Source organism: Saccoglossus kowalevskii, chromosome 16 (genome assembly GCF_978046115.1).
Source record: "Saccoglossus kowalevskii chromosome 16, keSacKowa6.1, whole genome shotgun sequence".
NCBI classification, from domain to species: Eukaryota; Metazoa; Hemichordata; class Enteropneusta; family Harrimaniidae; genus Saccoglossus; species Saccoglossus kowalevskii.
The window spans coordinates 21,140,774-21,161,828 of NC_140656.1; the positions used below are offsets into that span (position 1 = coordinate 21,140,774).

Here is a 21,055-nt window from a genome sequence, read left to right on the forward strand (position 1 = left end):
ATCGTTTTATTATCTACACAATGTGATTTTTTTTAATATTGTAATTCTACGGTTAATCATAAAATTATAGTTCGCGTTTTATATACATGTATATCATAACTAATATTTTTGGTTTTTATAAAAAATCCAGTGAATATAAATAAATTGTTTTTCAAGTCATTCTATCTATGTTAATTGCTCCATTTACGAGTTTGTTTGTTTAGCGATTTGCGTGTAAAATATTATCGTAAATCTTTGTTACATAGTCACTCAATCAATGAGTTGAATCATTCATTATTGAATGGATACACTGCCGCATATATACTTTAAGTGAAGATTACGGATATGAATGAATAAGTATATCCACGTCACTGCCGAAAATACAATTTTACAGCAAACATAATCTGAAATAGAAAAATCAAATCATGTCCAATGGTTTGAGATTTATTCTCATTTACATTTCCATTATTGATAATGGTAATGACGTTTTCGTTTTCTGACTCGCTTAAAAAGGAATGAACTATAAATGCCGTCAAACTTTGGACTGCGATTGAGTTTATATTGATCATGTCATATGTTCGAGAAGTGGACGTTCCATGGTATACAAGACTTTACATCTTGACATCGGCAAACCGACTTAACTGACAGAGAATAATAATCAATGTGTCTTGTTATTCTATATTAATAAAGATTGTTGATTCGCTGATCTTTTACGAGTTATCATATACAATAGATTTACTTGACACTTTTTTTTTTATAAATAGTGTATTATAATAAATGTTTATTCCAATTCATGCCAGGTATGTGTTTTATTGCTTACGCGTCCAGCAAAATAGGGATTTTAACGATCGGAAACAACAGCGCCATGGTTACTTATAGGCGAGCACTGGACGTGATGATGGGAGCGAATGTAACACTATTTGAGGGCAAGAACAAGTCTCGTGGCTCTCTCGCCCTCAATGAGATTTCGGCGGCCATTTGTGTGTATTATAGTTACGTCATATGAAAACATTAAATGACTCCCCGGTTGCCATGTAATAAACCCGGTACACAGTACGGCATCCCTAGTTCGCTGTATATCGTAGATGGAATACTCCGACAGTTCATTAAACCGGCTTGAAGTCTAACTTAGTGTACGTCAACGCACAAATAAGCTATACACCGTAATAGGTTTAAATCGTCGACTTCCTCGAAACGCAGAAACGTTAATGAGGTGATTATTATAGCAATGCCATTGGCGAGACTCCTTTTATGGGTTTCCATTATATAATTGGGCGATTAAGGTTTCCTGTTTTACTGCAGTTGATTTCGATCTAGGATAGCTTTCAAAGGTATAAAAGGTGCAAATGAAAACTATTTACTTCTTTGTTTCGTTTTATGGCAACATTAAAACTCTTTGAAGAGCACGACTTTATGCGAGCAGACATTGATTGATGAGATTTTATTTTCTTTTGGGAGTGATGGGTTCAAACAAATTAGATTTATGTTGTTGACAATCGTTGGAGAACGTTAGTGAACCGAGTTGATTTTCTGTGGTTAGATTTAACTTCCACTCCGTTTTGTTTCATCATTTGCATGCACATAGGTTGTTATATAGATCGAGGAAAGCATCGCAAACAATCAACTCTGTGGTACACCATTGTCATCAACACACACACACACACACATTAAACAGTTAAAGCAGGAGGGTGGTCACCTGCGCACGCGCGGGAATTGAATCCCAAGCGACGGTAAAAACACGCTGCACGCTAAAAACGCAAAGGCTCATGGGAAGACGCTATTTTTTAAACAATGACAAGCCATGGCCATCTGACGCATGCGCAGGTGACGACTCCCGCTTTAAACTGATATTATTATGTATCCAGTGTAGAAACATTCAGTGAAATAGCAGCGTGAACTTCCATTTCCATCCAAATACGATATGCCAAGTACAGTCGCAGAACTGCACGTCACAGGACGATGTTTTGTTGTTTGCAGGTCAATTTCAAGGTCAAGCAGCTAGATGGGAACTGTTGTAACATAGGGACATATAATGTGAACATTACCATAACGCTCGGCGAGCATGGCACACCAAAATTACACTGTAGAGATACAGGATGAATCGACACAAAAATGCACACTTGAAGTTTTTGCATGCACCTAATGTGTCGGTAAAGATCGTTTGAGGTTAAAGGTCAACCCAAAACGTTTCGTTGGGTCTACTTCGGTGTCGAATAATTTAATGACACGCACATACGAAACGAAGGTCGGCCACAGGTGTAGAGAATATTAGTTTTTAATGGGGAGGGGTAAGATGACTATGCTGTTGGTTGTCAACGGTGAGCAATAATGAAGAAATATTAAACTCACCTCGGTTGTTTTTATCTGAAAATTATAATTAACAGCTTATTAAATAATATGGTGATTTATTGAAATAGAATAACATTTTTATTAAATTGGTTTCTTTTATGACTTCTCTTCAACTCGTGTTGGCGCTGTTGTTTACTATTGTCCACTGGAAGCCGCCGTCTTGGATATTGTTCACGATGACGACTGTGTGTGTTTCAATAACTTCTAGCCAACAGACTGGGCGAGTCCTCAGCTGACTTTGGTAGATATACGTTCACAAGGTGGGGGAAGTATACCGCACACACAGGAGGTATTAGATTGATTTAACGGTATTTATTTAAAGCAGGGGGGTCGTCACCTGCGCACGCGCGGGAATTGAGTCCTAAACAACGATAACACCACACGCTAAAACGCAAAGGTTCATGGGTAGACGCTTGTTTGTAAACAGTGACACGCTATGGCCATCTGACGCATGTGCAGATGACCCCGCTTAAAACAATCGTAATCACATAACAGATCGGCGACCCCACATCATGTTAAAATGCCTAAAAAATTAAGGTTCTCATAAACAACACGGAACGGTGCAAATATCCCAGTTCCGTTGCAAATGAAACTACTCGAATTGCCAAAACAAATCTAAATAATGCTCCGGGCAGGATCCTAATTAAATATAACTCAATGGCATGTTCATAAAATCAAATACAACTGTGGAAAAACATCTCTGAACAATCTGAACTACCAAATAAGAAACACATGACGTGAAAGTATCGGGGGGGGGGGGAAATTATTGCATCATCGGTATAATCAGAATCGGACCACTCGGAACAACTCATAAAGTCGCATACACTACAATTTTGTAAGCTGAAGTTATAAATTTGCTGTGCTAGGTAAAAGACGAATTTGAAAACTTGATATATAGTTATTATATTCAGCGTATCATTCAAGTACAAACCGCATCTGGTTTCAAAGTTACCAAAGATAGAGAACTTTATTACTCGTCAGCCGGGCACCAAGTTGCCGGGCATACAACATCCCAAAGCTTATTTACAATTGCTTACACCTCTGTTGAACATATGTAGTCGTATATCCTCTGATGCGATTGACATATTTCTGGATCTCGACTCGCGAGGATAAATAGTCTTGCAAATGCTTAATATTATCCATTCGGTTGGATATGCGACAATATTCTCTATCAGTATGGTGACAAAACGAAAACGTAAATAGCGCCACCATTCACCGTGTTTGACAAGTAACTGTTTCAAGCATATCCAAGTGCCACATTAGAGGGCATACATAATGTATGTCGTAATTATATGGTGTATGCAACTATAAGTTGTATGCACATTTCTCAGTGTTCTACATTGTGTAACAGAGTTATCCAAGTCACCGGGAGAGGCATTAATGTCAGTATTGATAACATGTTTGTCAGGTAATTCTAGTTTAGGGGGAAATAACTGGATTCTTAATCAAGAACACTACTTTGTCTGCATTAAGTTGTGATAGATTAACAACCCTACATTCTCTTGGCACATTTAGTGTTAGTACTTTTAATGTCAAGTTGTATCGAACGTTTCTTGTGTATAGTGCGCCTGGCAAAATGTTTGGTGACCTCATAGCTCGATAAAAGGGATACAAGATTTATGGAGAACAATTTGTAGGCCATCTCGATCTTTAACGCTTTATAATTTACGACTATAATTTAATGACTCCGTAAATCACCTATCCTGTTTGACTAGCTTGCATGCTAAGATAAAACAATTACATGACCTATCAACATAATCTATTTTCCCAAATACCAACTAAGCCTGGGTCGGGCAAATATGGATGCACAATTATTTTTTTCAAGCTAAGTCCATAAAAATGAATGAAATTTTGCGGTCAAAAAATATAATAGTGTTGTGTTATGTCGTCCTCTCGGTGTCAAACATGTTTTCCCTTTTAATATATTGCACCCTCTATTGACAGTTTTTTCGCAACAACAATGGCGGCGGTACGGGGGGGGAGGGGGTGCGCTCGCTCCCGAAAAATGTTGGGGGGGTCTTCCTCCAAAAATCAAGCTGAAACCCTTAGTGTCAGCAACATTTGCCCCTATATTTCAAATTTTTGAGTGGGAGCCATGTATGTATGGTGGTTGAGAAACTAACTGCGACGCGATTGTGCGACTCGCCGAATGTCGATTATTCCAGTCTGCGGAAGGGTCGCAGTGTCACTCTGAGAAGAGCACGATTCCCATTGGGTAGTTGGTCGAAAAGCGTTAATTTCAATGGTTGATCGATGATCATATTATTTACAGTGTAAGGGTTTATCGCATGTCTTATAGAACAATTAAGTTTTAAGGTAGAGATGCAGGTATCAGGGGGAAAATCTTCTCTCTGGGTTCTCTACACGTGTCAGGGGGGAAACTCGTCTCGTCTCTCTATCTCGTCCCCTTGAGGTACGGGATCGGGAAAGTCACTTATACTTTACAGTCAAATAAGACACACACAACGAAATACGTTTCAGCTCTCGTCTTAGTCGGTCAATCGAGCACTCTATAAGACACAGCGCCCTGGGGAAAAAATCCCCAAGACTATCGCAAGGCTGACCCAAGACTCTCTTAGACTGCGTCAAGGCTCGCCCCAAAGCTCTCCAGGACTGTCCTCTCGACTGCGTCTATCGTGGAGTACTCTTCAAGACCAACTCAAACTCTCTTTATTCATTTTCAAAACTCTAACCAATTACAAAACAGTAAAAAGACTCTAGGGCGTAACCTTCAATCATAAAGCCAATCACACTAAGTCCTGAATACGTCATATCTTTTGATTAATCGTTCACTACATTAATAACTATGGATACCAACTGTCAGAATAGCGGCGGTTATCTGGTAATTAGTTCCAAATCACTGAGCCAAGTTCCGTCCAAAACTTCAAATAGGGGGCTAATCTGCACTGGCTCGGAAGGTTGTAAATGATTAGCTAGTTTGAATTTGCATAACAATACTGACAATGAACGTGCATTCAACGCCACAAGTTTTTTTGTTTTTTTAGCCAATCAGAATTCATCTTCCGAGCCAGTGCAGATCAGCCGCAAATAAGCCTAAACGATGACAGACATAACACAGCAATTCGCTAATAATCAGCTAATTAAGTCGATTAACAGATACGCAAAAACAAATTCATGACACAGGTTTGTGGGCACTTGGGAGTGAATTTGTTTTTGCTTTTTATTATCCAAACAGTCTTGGCTATAGAATGTTAAATTTTTTTAGAATTGTGAATAGAGGATCATACTCAAGACGATTTTAAAACATATATAACAGGTGCAAACATTCTCTCGTGCTTAGCAAGATTTAGCAAGGCTGTACATGAATAATAAAAAAGAAACATGGTGAAAAAAGAAATGACGCGATCACCATATTATGCACTATATTTGACTTTTAACAAAATGATAATACATTTAAATTTGGAATTGTTACGGCCATTTTAATTATGAGCATTAGCAAGCTTCTTACTGAGTGAATTGTTATGCAAATTAGTAATTATCTCAGCTTCTTTTTAGTGCACATTCCAGAACTTTAAAAAAATAGCTCCTAGACGCTTTGACCTTTTGTTTTGAAATTTTCACAAATGATTGACAATGTGTTTATCTTCAAAACGCCGTCGGGGCATTGTTTTGGGTTGAACAGTGTTATAACAGTCGTACAGACAACTAGCCTGGGTGTTAATTTATGCATAAACTTGAAGTAGTGAAATTTGAGCTGCTGCTCTGCAAAATTGACAACTGGTAGACAGTTTTCAAGACGGCACTTTTTTCATAGTAAAACAGATGTACTCGTAAACCAATTTTGACAAGAAACAGAAGCATGGTTTAGAAGCTATTTTTTTTTAAATCACTTTTGACCAAAAAGCACATTTTTGTGCATATTTCAAACTACAGTGTCCATAAACAAAAATACTAACAAAATTTTAAAATTCATACAATAAGCTTTCCGAAAATATATATTGTGGACAAGGGAGGTCATCTTGGTTTCCGAATTAACTAATTAAAATACCTGTCAGGTAAACTGCATCTCTACCTGAAATGGTTATTTCGCCGACTGCACGCGAACTCCGGCGAACAAGTGTGTTAAACACAATGTACCGGCGACATGTCGCATTGTTTGATGATCGACAAGCACATGGAAGACAAATTATGGGACCAAACAAATGTCACGATGACATATCACACTGCTGGCGTGAAACGGCAAATAGTGCAACATGCACGTTGGTTTTGACTGCGTATTTAGGGTGTAATGTTAACGCCATCTTGGAGTTGTAATTTAAGGCTTCGTCTCGACAGCTGTACTCATTAGCATAGGCGGCAGCTTCAAAGAGAATGGAACGCAAAGTACTTTTCACACGTATCACGGTTCCTAGAAGAACTAGTAACCGTGCACTTATATAACGAATGAATTTTGTACGTCAGCTTTGATATTGTTGGGTGTATATTTAGTGACCGGTAAGGGCATCTATGAATAAATTAAATAAAGTGAGCGGTAGATGGAAATGTTACCTAACACACATATGATGTCAAATTGAACTTTATTTACATATGAAATATATTTCATACTTATGAGAAAAATTGCATACTCAATTTACATGATGCAACCTCCCATTTAAATGATGTCTTGTTATGGTGTGATGCCAACAAACTTTCCATAAATAAAAAGAAAACGAATTATATCATTTTTAGTAGCAAGCAAAACTTGTCTAATGTAACTGGCTCAATTAGTATCAGAGGAGAATGTGTTCAGGAAGTCAGGGTAGTTTCATTTGTTGGTGTTTTAATGGATAAACATCTTAATTGGTCATGTCACATCGATCACATTAACATTATAATTAGAAAAAAGTGTGGCCTATTATATAAACTTAGACACGTCATTCCCCTTAACATTTTAATATTGCTTTATAATTCCCTTATACAGCCGAATATTACTTATGGTTTGGGGTAATACATATCACTCACACTTAAATACTATTTATATGACCCAGAAAATGTTAGTTCGCGCAATGACGTTTAGTTCATTCACTGAACACTCAGCACCTTTATTCAAAAAATTAAACATCCTTGATATCTGTAATATGCACAAATTAGTCACCTGTACTTTCATCCATGATTTAATCCACCATAATTCTTCCCATAATATTAATGATTATTTCAAACCTAGCCATCATTCATATCAAACCAGACAACTCCATAATCAAAATCTTTTTGTTGAATATACCTGTAAAACATTTTGCCAGTTTTCGATGACATACTCAGGTGCAAAAATATGGAATAAAAGCCCGGCTAAAATTAGGCCATTTATCTCACGCAGCTCTTTCAAAAAATGATTAAACAATTGTTATTGGCAGAAAACTAGACACATATGATTTTGTTTGCTAAGTTGTTTATTTATTCATTTGTTTAACCTGATTTATCTTTCCAAAACTTATTTTCTTAGACTCAGAAGTTCTGTATGGCATCAGGTTGGTTTTGGCAGTACCACTTTCGCGGAAGCCCTGCGGTGTTTGGTGCCGGTGGTGGTGTCGCCAAAGCGTGATGCCATACAGACATATTTGTTCATTTATTGATTAATAAGCTATATGTTTATTCATCACCGATTTGTATTAACTTTCATATTCATTTTTTTAGTTATTTATTAATTTGATTAGTTAATCTTCATATTAATATACTTATTTTAGCCCTCTACTATATACATTATAATTTACTTCCAATGTATATAGGAAATCATACTAGACTAGCAGTAAGCTATTTTCTGATTTCCTTTTTACCCAATATATATGTGTATTTTTCTTACCATTTGTTTTTCTGTATGGCTTAATTTTTTTTTCATTGTTTCTTATTGTTATTATTATTATTGGGTAAATAAGTAAAAAATATTATATGTGCAACACCCACATCTGATATCACTATGGTTTCAAACTGGCGTAAAAAGATCACACAGTCTTAGCCGTTTTTTTATTTATTTCCGCCTTCGCACTCTTCACCTTTCACAAACAAAGTTTTGTTTGTTAACGCCTAAAATAAAAAAAAAAATAAAATAAATGTCTAGTCGAAATTGAAAATGTCTTTACTATCGTAGTTCTCAATGATCGTTGGCAGTTTAGACAAAAAACCTTGGTAGCTTTGTGTGGCGTCAATGTGATTGTGCAATATCTGGCAATGGTGAGGATGTAATATTGGACAGAGTTCAAAAGATAAGAAACTATGGCAGAACAAGGCTGAGTATTTACGTCCTATATCACTTGACATTCCTGCAACAGAAAATAAGACGATTGCACTGATGTTAAATCTATATGAAATAGATGAAAATTTGTATTGATATAGACCACAACATGAAGAAGACTGTTATAATGCCAGATTCTCTTCAGTTCAGTAATGGAGGATTCAGTCTTTCAGATGAAGATACAAGAGCTCTACATTATTTTGAAAGAAGGCAGAATGTGAACTGGTTGGGGAGCCTGTGCCACTTCAGAGTACCACGCCAGATTAAACTAAGACAGTGGGCAATAGCAGATGATGGCCGCAGAACTTTGGTGGTTGATCCCACCGAAGCATTCTCACATGGGGATGAAGAACCCTGAGACTGTAACAGCCATAACATACATGCTGAAATCACTGATATTGATATTCACTGTTCAAAGCCCGTTATGGACCATGAAGTACGGAGCAATTCCGTCATAAAGGGTGACATTTTGATCTTGCACCCAATCTTTAACTTTTGTAATCAAATAACCCCCTCAAATAACAAAGAATAACATGATAATCTCACCTTTCTTTGCCTAAACAATAGGTAATTGGATATTTTAAACCTTTCTAAGTGGATGGGAGTATGTTTTTAGTGTTAATGAATATCTTTGTTCACTTATTTGTGTCGTCAATAAGGATCAGAGTTATAAATGTAATGGCCCTCCCACCATTTAGGGGTTAATTCAGCTCCTGCTTTTTAAAGTTTATTTTCTTGGCTTTCTGCCCTGTATTCATGTCTCATTGAGCTGAACATATAATTGCGTACTTGTATTGGATGGAATAAGAATCCTGGCAAAGTTGTGTACATTGTGTATTAAACTATCAAATAAACGATCGTATTCACAATCATGTCAATAGTTCTCATCTTTCTTCATCAAAAAGCGAATGACACCAACAGGAGTTGCATACACAGCAACCATAAGTAGTTTGTTCGAGTTGATCAGACTCCACTTGAGTGCAAAAAACGGCATATAATTCTCGCAATAGGGGTAGGATGTTCTCAATATATATCTGCAAGGTTTTACATCATCATCGTAACACGAACAACTAAAGACCAGGACACACGCCATATGTCGCCTCGCGTTATCGATTATTTGTTCTCGGCCTTTGTTGATTTTTTTATGTTGTGTTTAACAGTGGCTCTTTAGCACTTCCTTCCCTTGAGAGTATCCGCACAGTTAGGCAAATATACACAAAGTCACCAAAAATATTCACATATTTTACATTGTTAACATATATTGGAGATAATTTTCTGGTATGCCTCTGAGCTACTATCAACACCACACCGAGAGTACCGTTGCTATATAAATGCTACCATGCCTAACAGCTTGAAAGTTAGGACATGTTGAAAAAGCATGCCGACTTTTACGTGAAGAAGACCAAACGTGGAGTATCCATTATAACTACATATTATTAAGATATCATGAAAGAGAATTTATAAATAAGAGAATTAAATAAATAGTATTCAAGACACTATTAGACCAACATAGGCAGCTCTACCGAAACCAGCCACTCAGAACAGCCAGAACTTCCGGATATTAGAGAGACACTCGAAGACTCATTGAGTAAACTGAGTAAATCGGGTACCTTCTTTAATTACTGATAAAAAAATATTAGTTTTTGACTGATGTCATAGTTACCAAATGGAATTGAAACTTGCCATGTTGCAACTCTATACTACATGGCAACACAGCAGTAAATAACCAGGTAAGTAAAGTAGAACTTAGGTTATTTTCCAGAGGAGAAAACACTGCTGCTTTCACCTTCAATTTATGACTATTTGTTCACAATGAGATAGCTATTGATTTGGACCAATTTTAATCTTTAAAGAATACCTATTATTAGCCAACAACTCAAGCCGTTGATGATCACATCATAATCACTTGATATTTTACCTGCATGTACCGATGTAGCATTCAATTCATTTATTTGTTTGTTTTGAACAAACTTACAGGTGATGATTGGGAGAAGTCAGTTACAAATTGTTTTCGAAGTATTACAGAGAGTTTCTGCAGAGGTTTATAGAGTTATCATTTAAACCAATAACAGCACAATTCTGGTAAATAGTATTCCAGAAGTTCTGTGCAAACATCAGCAAAAAACCAGCTATACGGGACTGTGATGCTAGTGATGTGATAAACCTGGATGATTCAAAAGTTGTTACCATAAAACATGATGCACTTCATCTAACAAATGCAGATTATACCAAGAAATTTTTATTTTTTTTAAAAGCTTTTATCTAGCTGTACTTAATATACCATTGGTAAGTAGGTAATTGTCAAGTGAATTTATTGTTAGAATATTGATGCTGAATTTTGTAGGCAGTTGCATGGTAATTTTCAGTATCTCAGTTACTCCTACATGCATTTTCTGTGAAACCCCAACTATTCTTGCATTCTCCACCAATTCATGCACTCAATTCATGTTCAAAAGTAATTTCTTATTAAAATATTTTCAATTGTATGCTTATACTACAAGCTTGTCATGTGTAACATGGTTCAGAAATAATTCATTTTAAGCAAATTAGGAAGAAAAATGTAATAAAAATTTATATTTGTATTGTATTTCCATGCATTACATATTACACTGCCATATTTTTTTTAAATTTCATACACAATTAATAACATGTGTTGGTAAGTTAACTTCATCACATTGAAAAGTGGGTTAAATAGACTATGAGAATTATACATTTATATTGTCTAGGCATGCGTCTATTATAGTGATGTGCAAATATTGGGTAATTGTATGTACTTCAAATAGAAAACCGCGAGTTTCTTTCTTAGTTACTAATATAAACTTTACAATATGTTATCATTGCTTGATTCATAGGATTGGACTGCAGATGATTTGAAAAACGCTGTGTATCAGAATACATGCCATAGATGTGGAACAATATATGTAAGAACAATGCAGGAATGTTGAAATACTTTAAAGATAGATAGAGGATATTACTATATTGAAAATGTTAATCCAGGTGGGTGATTAAATTAATATTAACAACTAGTGAACATTATATATTGTCATTGATTTGATGGTGAAAGAATTACTTGCATACTTCTGATTGTGACTGAATGGCTACATTTTGCCTTCAAGCTTTCTCAGGTGTTTTGTATTGTGTCTATATCTACATTCTGTAATCAATCAGTGACACACTAGAATGGTGAAATATTACATTAGGCAATTATGCATTTTGTCAATAGTTCAATAGTTGAGTAAAATGGCACAGGAATACAACTGCCGGGAAAAAAATTCAAATTGTAACATGCTAAATTCCAAGATTGGGTTGTAGTTGCAATGCCCCCACAAGCCTTAACATGTTAAAAAATAATCAATGTAATAGTTTGTCTGGACGCAAGCAAATGAACTGACCCTACTGTTGAATAACTGTGTTGCCCTGTCAGTCAGTTATTCATTAAGCTTATTAATGCAAAACAATGAACCAAGTGTCTTTAATAATGAAAATGTATGTACGTAAGATTACATTATCTACACAAGATTACATTATAGTTTGGTATTTTCAGTTCTGCCATCACAATTTCCAATGGTAACAGGATACGAAAACATCAATCAGTTTGCATATTTACAGGACATAATCTTATTTGCTTAGACCGCAAACAAATTTATTTTCATATTCTTGTATTATCACATCGCAAATGGTTAATACATATACTATATATTTAAATAGTTACTTGTACAATATCCATATCAAAAAATCTTACATGTCTTTTTTTATATTTATTCCATCAATGCAAAAACTAAATAGTGTTTACATAACTTTCAAAGTATTATATCAAGACCATATTTATATTACTGATGCAAACAAAAACTTGTATCATTTGTCAGTTGTTGTCTCCGGTGTTCATCATTAAACCACACGCAATTTAAGTTACAATTACAAAAATAAGTTTAAAAGACTACTATAACATTATTAATTGAGAGAGGACACCAGTTCAACTAGTCTTCTCCATTTTAATTTGGCTTTATGCTTATTAATTTCGTGTTCAATGTTAATTCTAAACTTGAGTTCTGATTTAAATAATGAAAAACAATTGAAAAGTTTGAATGTGCTTTTATAGACTTGCTTTGGCAAACATGCTCTGGCAAATGAACTGACTGGTTACTTCATTACATGAAGTGTCAACACATACCACAGAGAATGTAGCCAAAAGGCAGTTTGTATTTATTAACATTTATAAATTATTATTATTCTGTGGAGTTATATATAAATACTGAGCATGATGGTCATGGCTTATTGATAATTATAATAAAGTCATGTTCATGTATAAGCAGGAGATAATTCTGTTTGTTTCTAGTTGCAGGAAATTTTTGTTAGGGGGTGTTTGTATAACGATATGTACATTAACATCACAACAGCTGTATCGTCAGGGATTGAAATATAATTTTTTACCTGCATGCACAGTGTGCATGTTGAATTTGAAATTTACCTGCACTAACTTGTTGTGAAATGCACCACTTTTAAAGTTTTAATAAAGTTTAAAGTTTCTTTATAAGATCGTCGTCATCAGACCATGCAGCCTCATTTTCTGGTACCCGAGATCCATATCGTCTTTTTTGGGGTCTTCTGCTTGTTTTTCTATCTTGAAACCACAAGTCAATTGCATTGTCAGGAACAAATGTGTCAAGTTCATCATCACATAAATTGATTGCCATTAATGCTGTTAAGGTTTCAGGTTGAAGCCTGCTTCGCCAGTCACTTTTAATTACTGACATTAGTGAAAATCCGCGTTCACATACTGCTGTACTACATGGTATGAGAAGAACTATCTTGACAAGCATGAGAATACACTTATAATTGTCTCCAAACACCAACATCACTCTTTGCCAGATATCAAGATATTTCAGGGATTGGCCTTCTGTCTGTTCTATTTTTCGAACTATTTTCTTCAGTGCTGTCCATTCAATTAATGTGTCAATTTTATTGCATCCTCTGTATTCTAGTATCTGTTTGAAGTGACTGTACAAACATTTGACTTCATCATCTCCATACACCTCCAAAGCCTCAGTCTCAGTAGGCCACATAGCAGGATCAAATATCACTGTGGATTTCAAGATTTCATTTTCTACTAAATCTTGAAATCTGTTATCAATACACTGTACAGTTAATTCTATTGCTTTCTTTGATTCTTTTATAGCTTCTTGCTGTTTTGACTGGGTGTGATTATCTACATTTCTTTGAGGTCTTCCTGGTCCCTCTTGTAATAAGATGCCTTCATATACAAGTTTCCCATCAGCATTAGTAGATATGCCTTCCATCATGCATCCTTTCAGTTTGTCTTCATCTTTATACTGTACCATCAGTTTCTTTACAAACTCAGCCATATTTCTGACTCTTTCTACAGTAACCTCATTGTCTTTGAGGCATTTACTGAGTGCACTTATCATTCTAAAGTAAATTTGCAGGAATTTACAGATCACAAACTTAACACTTTTCAGCATTTTCAGGAAATACACTGCTTTGTCTTTGCTTTCTTTTCCACCATGTATTCTGAACTCTTCTATATGTGCAATATGAACTTTGTAGTTCCTGAGTAGAGCCTGAACTCCTCTTTCATGATGAGGCACCCATCTTGTACCACTAACATTCACTGGCCTTACAACAGAAATGCACAAAGCTTCCCCAGCATTCTTAAAAGCAGCCCAATTCAGGGGGGAGTACTTATAGAAAAGGTACACCTTCTGAAGAAATTCATGGACTACAGTGAGATATGGCATTTGCTTTAAAACATCTTTGACAGCAAGTTCAAATCTATGTGCAAAACAATGAACAACAACTAAGTGTGGTACATCTTCTTTCAATCTCGTGGCGACCCCTGATTTCGACCCCATCATCACATTGGCACCATCAAAACTTGCTGCTACAAGATCATTTTTCCAAGTTTTTCTTTCAAGATTTTCCTCCATTGTACTCTGGAGTGCGGCAGTGATTGACGGAGCATCAGCTTTAACAAGTGGTTTAAATGTTACAAATCTGTATGTTGGCCTACCATTTTTAATGTATTTAACATATACAATTTCCTCATCAGTAATACTAGTGTCTGTACTTCCATCTGACAGTATAGCAAAAAACTCTGATTCACTCATTTCTTTGATCATCTCAACACATTTACTTTCATATATGTAATCTGTGAATATTCGTGCCTGCTTGTCATTTGCATAGGTTTCACTAACAGGTACATTATTAACAGCCAATAATTTTATCTGTCCAGGAAAATCTGTGAATGGACGTCCGGATTTAGCCAGAAAGAAAGCCACACGAAATAAAACTCTCATTTGTTCCAGTTCACTTTTTTCCATTCTAATCAAAAGTCGTTCTATTGGTCTGTCTTTTGGATTACATTCCTTGACTTGCTTTGATAATACAGCCTGGACATGGTTACTTGTATTTTCATGACCATTTAAAACATGTAAACGAAAGGAATTACACCCTTGTGTGCGAAATTTGTTTATCTTTCCACTGTGGTCAAACTTCTGACAAACATCACAAAACATTACGTTATTTTTTTCATCGAATATTAGCCATTTTTTCTCTTGAAGCCACGTCTGTTGAAAACGATAAACTTTTTTTTTTTAGTGGGTGGCGACTCAATCACCGAGTTAAACGAAGTACTCGCGTCGCGGTCCCCAGTGTTGACACATGATGCCGCACTCGTACTCTGCTGAGATTCAACATTTCCTTCAGTGGTAGAAACGTGTCCAAGTACTACATCCTGTTCAGAAATGTTTCCATTATCGGGATCATTTTTTGTTGCTTGAGATACTGGGCATTCAGCCGTCTCAGATTTTTTCAACAATGTCAATAGTCCACACTCGAAAAGGCTTCGTTGTTTTGACATGATTGTATACCAACCGAATGACACGCGACTACCGAGCATGCGCAAATTTGTATGCTGTTCTGAGGTCACGCGAGACCCAAAGTACTCTCACAATGTACGCGAGTACGCTACCAATTTACTTCCGGGTTCTCGATCGATGCGTTCACGGACGAATTTGATTTTTTTCACTTGTGCTTTTGATTTTTTTTACAATAATGGTTAAAACTAATTTAGGCTTAGTGAATATAATGAGAAAATGTTGTGTTAATTTCTACATACACAGCGTGCACATTGGATTTTGAGTTTACTTGCACTAGCTAATAATCTATGTGCATAGTGCAGTGTGCACCCGAGTATTTCGAACCCTGATCGTGTTTAAATAATGAAATGGTCTACAACTAGTGAAGCAGTATTCATGCCAAAAGCGTAGCGGTCTGGTGTGATTTTTTTACCTAAGTTTTTTATTTATGTGTTGAGTTTATGAAATCAAAACTGAAGAATGAAGAAAAAAATTAGATTTAATGTGCTAATCTATTACTAGTACTATCTCTTATATGTTACACTATGTAACTCAGTCAGTGGTGTTGTGATTGCTTATTAGAGCCAAGAAGAAATCACAGATGTCCAACTTAACATGACTGGTGCCAATGAGCATCATAATTTTTGGTCATGTACTTCATTTCCAAAATGAAGACGTATAATTAAAAATAATCTTGTAATCTCAATCTTAAAGACAATAAATTTAGTACTTGAATCAGTACTTTGTCCTGTCAAATCAATTATAATTATGTATTTTAAGGTAGATGCCGAACAATGATTTGAAGCCATCTATATACAAGGAATGCTTTGTGTTCATGAACAAATCTGAAACTTGAAAGGCACCAAATTGTAACATTAATGTGCGGTTCAAGGTTAGATATTTCACAATCTATTTCTCATTTTAAATTGAGAATCATCAAAATGTAATTTGAAGCATTGTAAAATACAGTTGATTTTCCATTAAAAATTGTATTATTGGGCGAATATATCATTAAAAAACACGAAAATGAAAAGAATTGATGCACAGGTGTTCTAAGTTTCACTCAGAATACTGGTTTCAACTATATTGGTGATTAATCTGGACCGTGTTCAGCCGTTATGGGGCAAAAGGGAGAAAAAGCTCCACTGTGGTGGACTGAAGATGTACCATATGAAAATCCATCAAAACGTCCCAAAGAAGTGGCTACTAAAATGTGTTATGGGTTCTATGGAATGCAAGAATTTACAGGTAAGCATATATAATACTATATTAGTAAAAATATTATAGAAATTGCGCATGCATTCCAAACTTCATTTTTATTTGCATTGTGGAAAGTATTTGTATGTTCTTAGCTTACACGGTATGCTATATACATTTCCCCTAGGAGAAGAAAATCCAGTCTCGGAGTCGGTACAACAAACCATTCCACAGAATGACAACAGTGAACAGCGTATTTCTTCTCATAATGGTAAGTCTCCTTTACAATGTTGTTAACACGTATGATATCGTCTAAATTAAAATAATTTCCTCCATTTATTTGACCCAAGAATATTAATTTTAAAATTTTTTTGATCGGTTTCTCCTGATTGAAATAAATTATTTAAATTCATTAGAGCTGCTCCATGTAGTTTGCTGTAATTATAGTTACGATTACATGTAGAGTCCTATCTACAGTCAAAATTTTGCTCTCAAATGACACAATTATTTGTAAAACTATTTTGTTTAAACCTACTGCTAAAACTACATGTGTAAACTACAGTGTTTTGTTAACTACTGTTCCCTCAAAAAGGAAAAGAAAATATTCCAGAAAAATAATGCATTTCCAGAGCTATTTTCGAAATACTGGCACATCAGTAAGTTAAGTTCTAGTGTCCAGATTTGTGACATATTTTACGAATAGAACAGTGTTCCCGATACGTACACGGGGCTTCACGTGCCAAACCACAGCCACAGTAGGAACACCGGGCCACTGTGTCATCACAGGCGGCTCTTGGTTTGCATCGCTTCAGGAAGTCACGTAGTAAATGTCGTACATCTACTGGTAATAGTCCTCTCACTATAACACACTGAAGAACATTGCTAATGATAGAAGCTTCTTTTTGTAAGTTGACAATCAAATATATTCATTTCTTTGACGATTACTTCTTTTATAATGTGTCCAGCACGGAATTCTTTATTAAGCTGTAGCAAGGCAACTTTTAGGGGAATTGCAAGCTATATCTTGAAGAAAACTGCAATAAACAGGTGGGGCTAGCAACTCATTCTTGTCAGTTATTCTCTCAATAACTTTGACTAGACTTATGCAGATGGTCATGATTTCTCAGAAGTGACAATTATCCGTACTGTTTCTCTGTAAGTGGTACTGGTTGAAGATTTTTCTATTTATTATGTTCGGGTGAAGACGAGAAAACTGAATTAATAGTCTTCCTGCCCCGTGGGCTGGGTCTATATACCATATCAGCATGTTTTGAACCAGAAATCGGTGGTGAATTTGCTAATATCCTCTTCTGTGATGAATCCCTTTAATAATTGTTTATTTAAACCTCTAACTGTTCCATCACATAGAAGAGTGTCTCGATTGTTGCCACAAACATCACACTGAAACAATTCTTCAAAGTTCAAGTCCAACAACCTGACAAAAGCATTCCACGATAAACGGAGCTTGTGAAGAGGCAAGGGTGATGTGGTAGACAATGTTGAACGCTTCTGTACATATGCCCTGTATACAATTTACGAATTACTGTCAAAAATAATAACATTGAATTACTAGAACAATGACCTTGTCATTCACCGGAGGTCAACATTTCATCACAATATTTCCAAATTGATATATAATTATTAATTCGGGCACCAGTGATCAATAAATAAACAGATATAAACTTTAAAAAAATGCAAAATAGTTCAACCATGATAAAGCATTATTTATAATCGTCATTTTTAAATAGTTTAGGACAACTCTTAGTACACCCCAGGTTACTATATACGATTTTTATCATCATGTCACTGTGGCTAAATCATGAGATATGAGGAAATATCCTTCTCATCCAATGGTAAAATGCGTATAAAGTGTTATTTGCATGGATTTTTGTTCCAAAAAGGAAAAAAAATATGGAGATTAAAAATTTAAATTGTATTAAAGTTCTCGTGTAAGTATAGAGTGATCAAATTTCAATAACATTTAATACAACTGAAAGCATGGCAATACAAATAAGTATTCCGCAACAACACTTTAGTAGGAAATGTTTACAACTACACAAATTTGGACGAAAGAGAACATAAGCTAAAAGATATGAATAATATATTGACTTTTTTCATATTTAATCTGCATGTGATTTGTCTTACCTATGAAATACAGCTATAGGGTTTTTTGATTCTAACATCAGATGCTGATAACTTAAAAGAACTCCATAATGGGTCATAACACGATTGTTCGGGTTGAACAATAAATCATCTCTGCCATCATAATATAGCTTACAATTACACAGCCCATTACTTGATAAAAATAAAGACAAATAATATTTAAATCAATAAACCATTGAACTATGTGACTGAATATTTAATAGAATTGGCTACTGTAAAATACGAATAATTGACATCAATGATGTCTGTAAAAATGTCATCGAGCTGCACACCAATGTGAAACTGGATCACATTCCTCCAAGAGAACACTCACATTTATATAACTCATTGTACATATAATCAGATGCTTGACAGAACTGAACTATTAATAACACCGTCATCAACATTAACTTCAGTTAATGTGATATTCTCTTTATAAATAGTCATCTCAAAAAAAACAAAAACAATTATTAACACCCCAACTGCATCCATGTTGACATGAAGAAAACTCCCCAAATTATGGTATAGATGGACCCCGGTTTGGTGAAAGCTGGCCCCTTTTTTGGCGATCACATATACTTTTCAACTCTAGAGGTAACATATATGGTATTTGGGTGGTATGAAATTGAACTGAAGTTGCTGCTGCGAGGGGCAGTATTCTCTGTCTCTGGTGTTGATGACCACCTTCTTCCAACCATTCACGATATACTACTACATGGTTTTACTCTGTTTAGCCATACTTACAGGTCAAGCATGAAATTACTTTTCTAGGTAATGTCCTTCGCAGATGAGCCAGATGAACATTCTCCATAAAAACAGCAACTAATAAAGGGGTGCCTTGAAGTTGATCAACTGCTACTTGCTCTGTACTGTTGATATAATAAGGACATGAACAGCTCTTCCCAGCAATGACGTAACAACTATGAAAATGAGCCCAGAATATATGAACTACAGTCAGTAAATGACACTCCATGGACATTCATCGAAATTTGACTGCACAATAGTTAAAATTACTAAATAATGTTGCTTGTTTTGGCCTATACGAGAACTAAAATAATGGAAAATTACCTTCATTATTTACTGATTCTGAAGCTGAGGTTGAAAATATACTGTCAGCCGCACAAGCATGCAAACAGTATATTTCTTTACATTGAGCTACACAATTCTCATGTCCCAAATCTTCTGTAACTCCTGCGGAGTGTTGTCTATTCGTTTTGCGCTTTGGCGCTGTTTAAGTGCTGTTTTACCTTCTGGTGCATAGCGCCCTCTGGGGTTGAAGGTCTCCAGCGAAGATTATATAGTTATGACGCAGTTGTAATGTGCGTCCACTTTCTCTAGTTTTTCATGACTATTAGCTGTGACCCGGAAACGAGGTATGATTTTATAGTTTTTTGAACATACACCGATTTCAGTCGATATGATTTTGTGTAATTTTGAAGTCTTTTGCAAGAGAAATCGAGAGTTTTCTGATCGTGAACCCGAGTGGTATAAAATGGTCGTGTTGTGTTGGTCTGACCTATGACCCCAATTCGTTCGCACTTGTATTAGCTGTTGATGGCGTTTTACCGCACTATCTCATTCAGAATAATATGTTATTGTATTTGTGTACTTAAGATTGTTATTGTTTTATTTTGCTTCACAGTTTTACGTGATTGTGATTGTGATTGCGATTGCCAATGTGAACTGTGATTAAGGACCACATGACTGATTTATCGTGATTCATGTGAATAAGTTGAACACAGTGAAGAGTGAATAAAACGATATATTGGTGATATAGAACTGAGTGACTTGTCAATATCTTAATCGACACTCATCATATAACACATCTTCACATACACATCTATCGGTATTTTTCAAATTCTGATAATGAATAGTACCTTCCTGACAATCACAACTTAAAATAAACCCTGCTGGGTTTGATCTTTACTGTAAAGCACCAATTTTCGTTGTATAACACAATATTTGTCTTTCAAAAGTGCACCGGTTGATTTTTCGCAGTCTGCTGCAGAACATAGACTACACCGGAAGCTTTTCATATATTTTCGCTAGTTGGGAGCTGTCTCCAATATTCTGTTTTGGCATCAATATCACTTGTTATGAATCTGTTGAAATCATTTCAAATGCAAAAAAAATATGGTTAAATGTATGGGACATAGCATAATATAAAAAATGATGATTGAATACCTGGGGAAATGAACTAGTAATTTGAACTTTACTATTCTAATCGACTAGGACTAAATTGTCATAGAGTGGTATTGCTGGAAACCTCGGAAAAATGAAAAGTTTT

General features: G+C 35.5%; 1 protein-coding gene and 1 long non-coding RNA gene across 2 annotated transcripts; one reads left to right on the plus strand and one right to left on the minus strand.

Annotated features, from left to right (window-relative positions):
* Positions 1–13,071: 13,071 nt before the first annotated feature.
* LOC146733745 (zinc finger protein 862-like) lies at positions 13,072–15,087 on the minus strand. Its single transcript, XM_085490932.1, has one exon. It carries the CDS (start codon positions 15,085–15,087, stop codon positions 13,072–13,074), a length of 2,016 nt encoding a protein of 671 aa, XP_085347058.1.
* A 4,954-nt stretch (positions 15,088–20,041) lies between these two features.
* On the plus strand, positions 20,042–20,547 carry LOC146733746 (uncharacterized). Its single transcript, XR_014926698.1, has 2 exons — positions 20,042–20,141; positions 20,411–20,547. It is a non-coding gene; the product is annotated as an uncharacterized LOC146733746 (long non-coding RNA).
* The last annotated feature ends 508 nt before the right edge of the window (positions 20,548–21,055 follow it).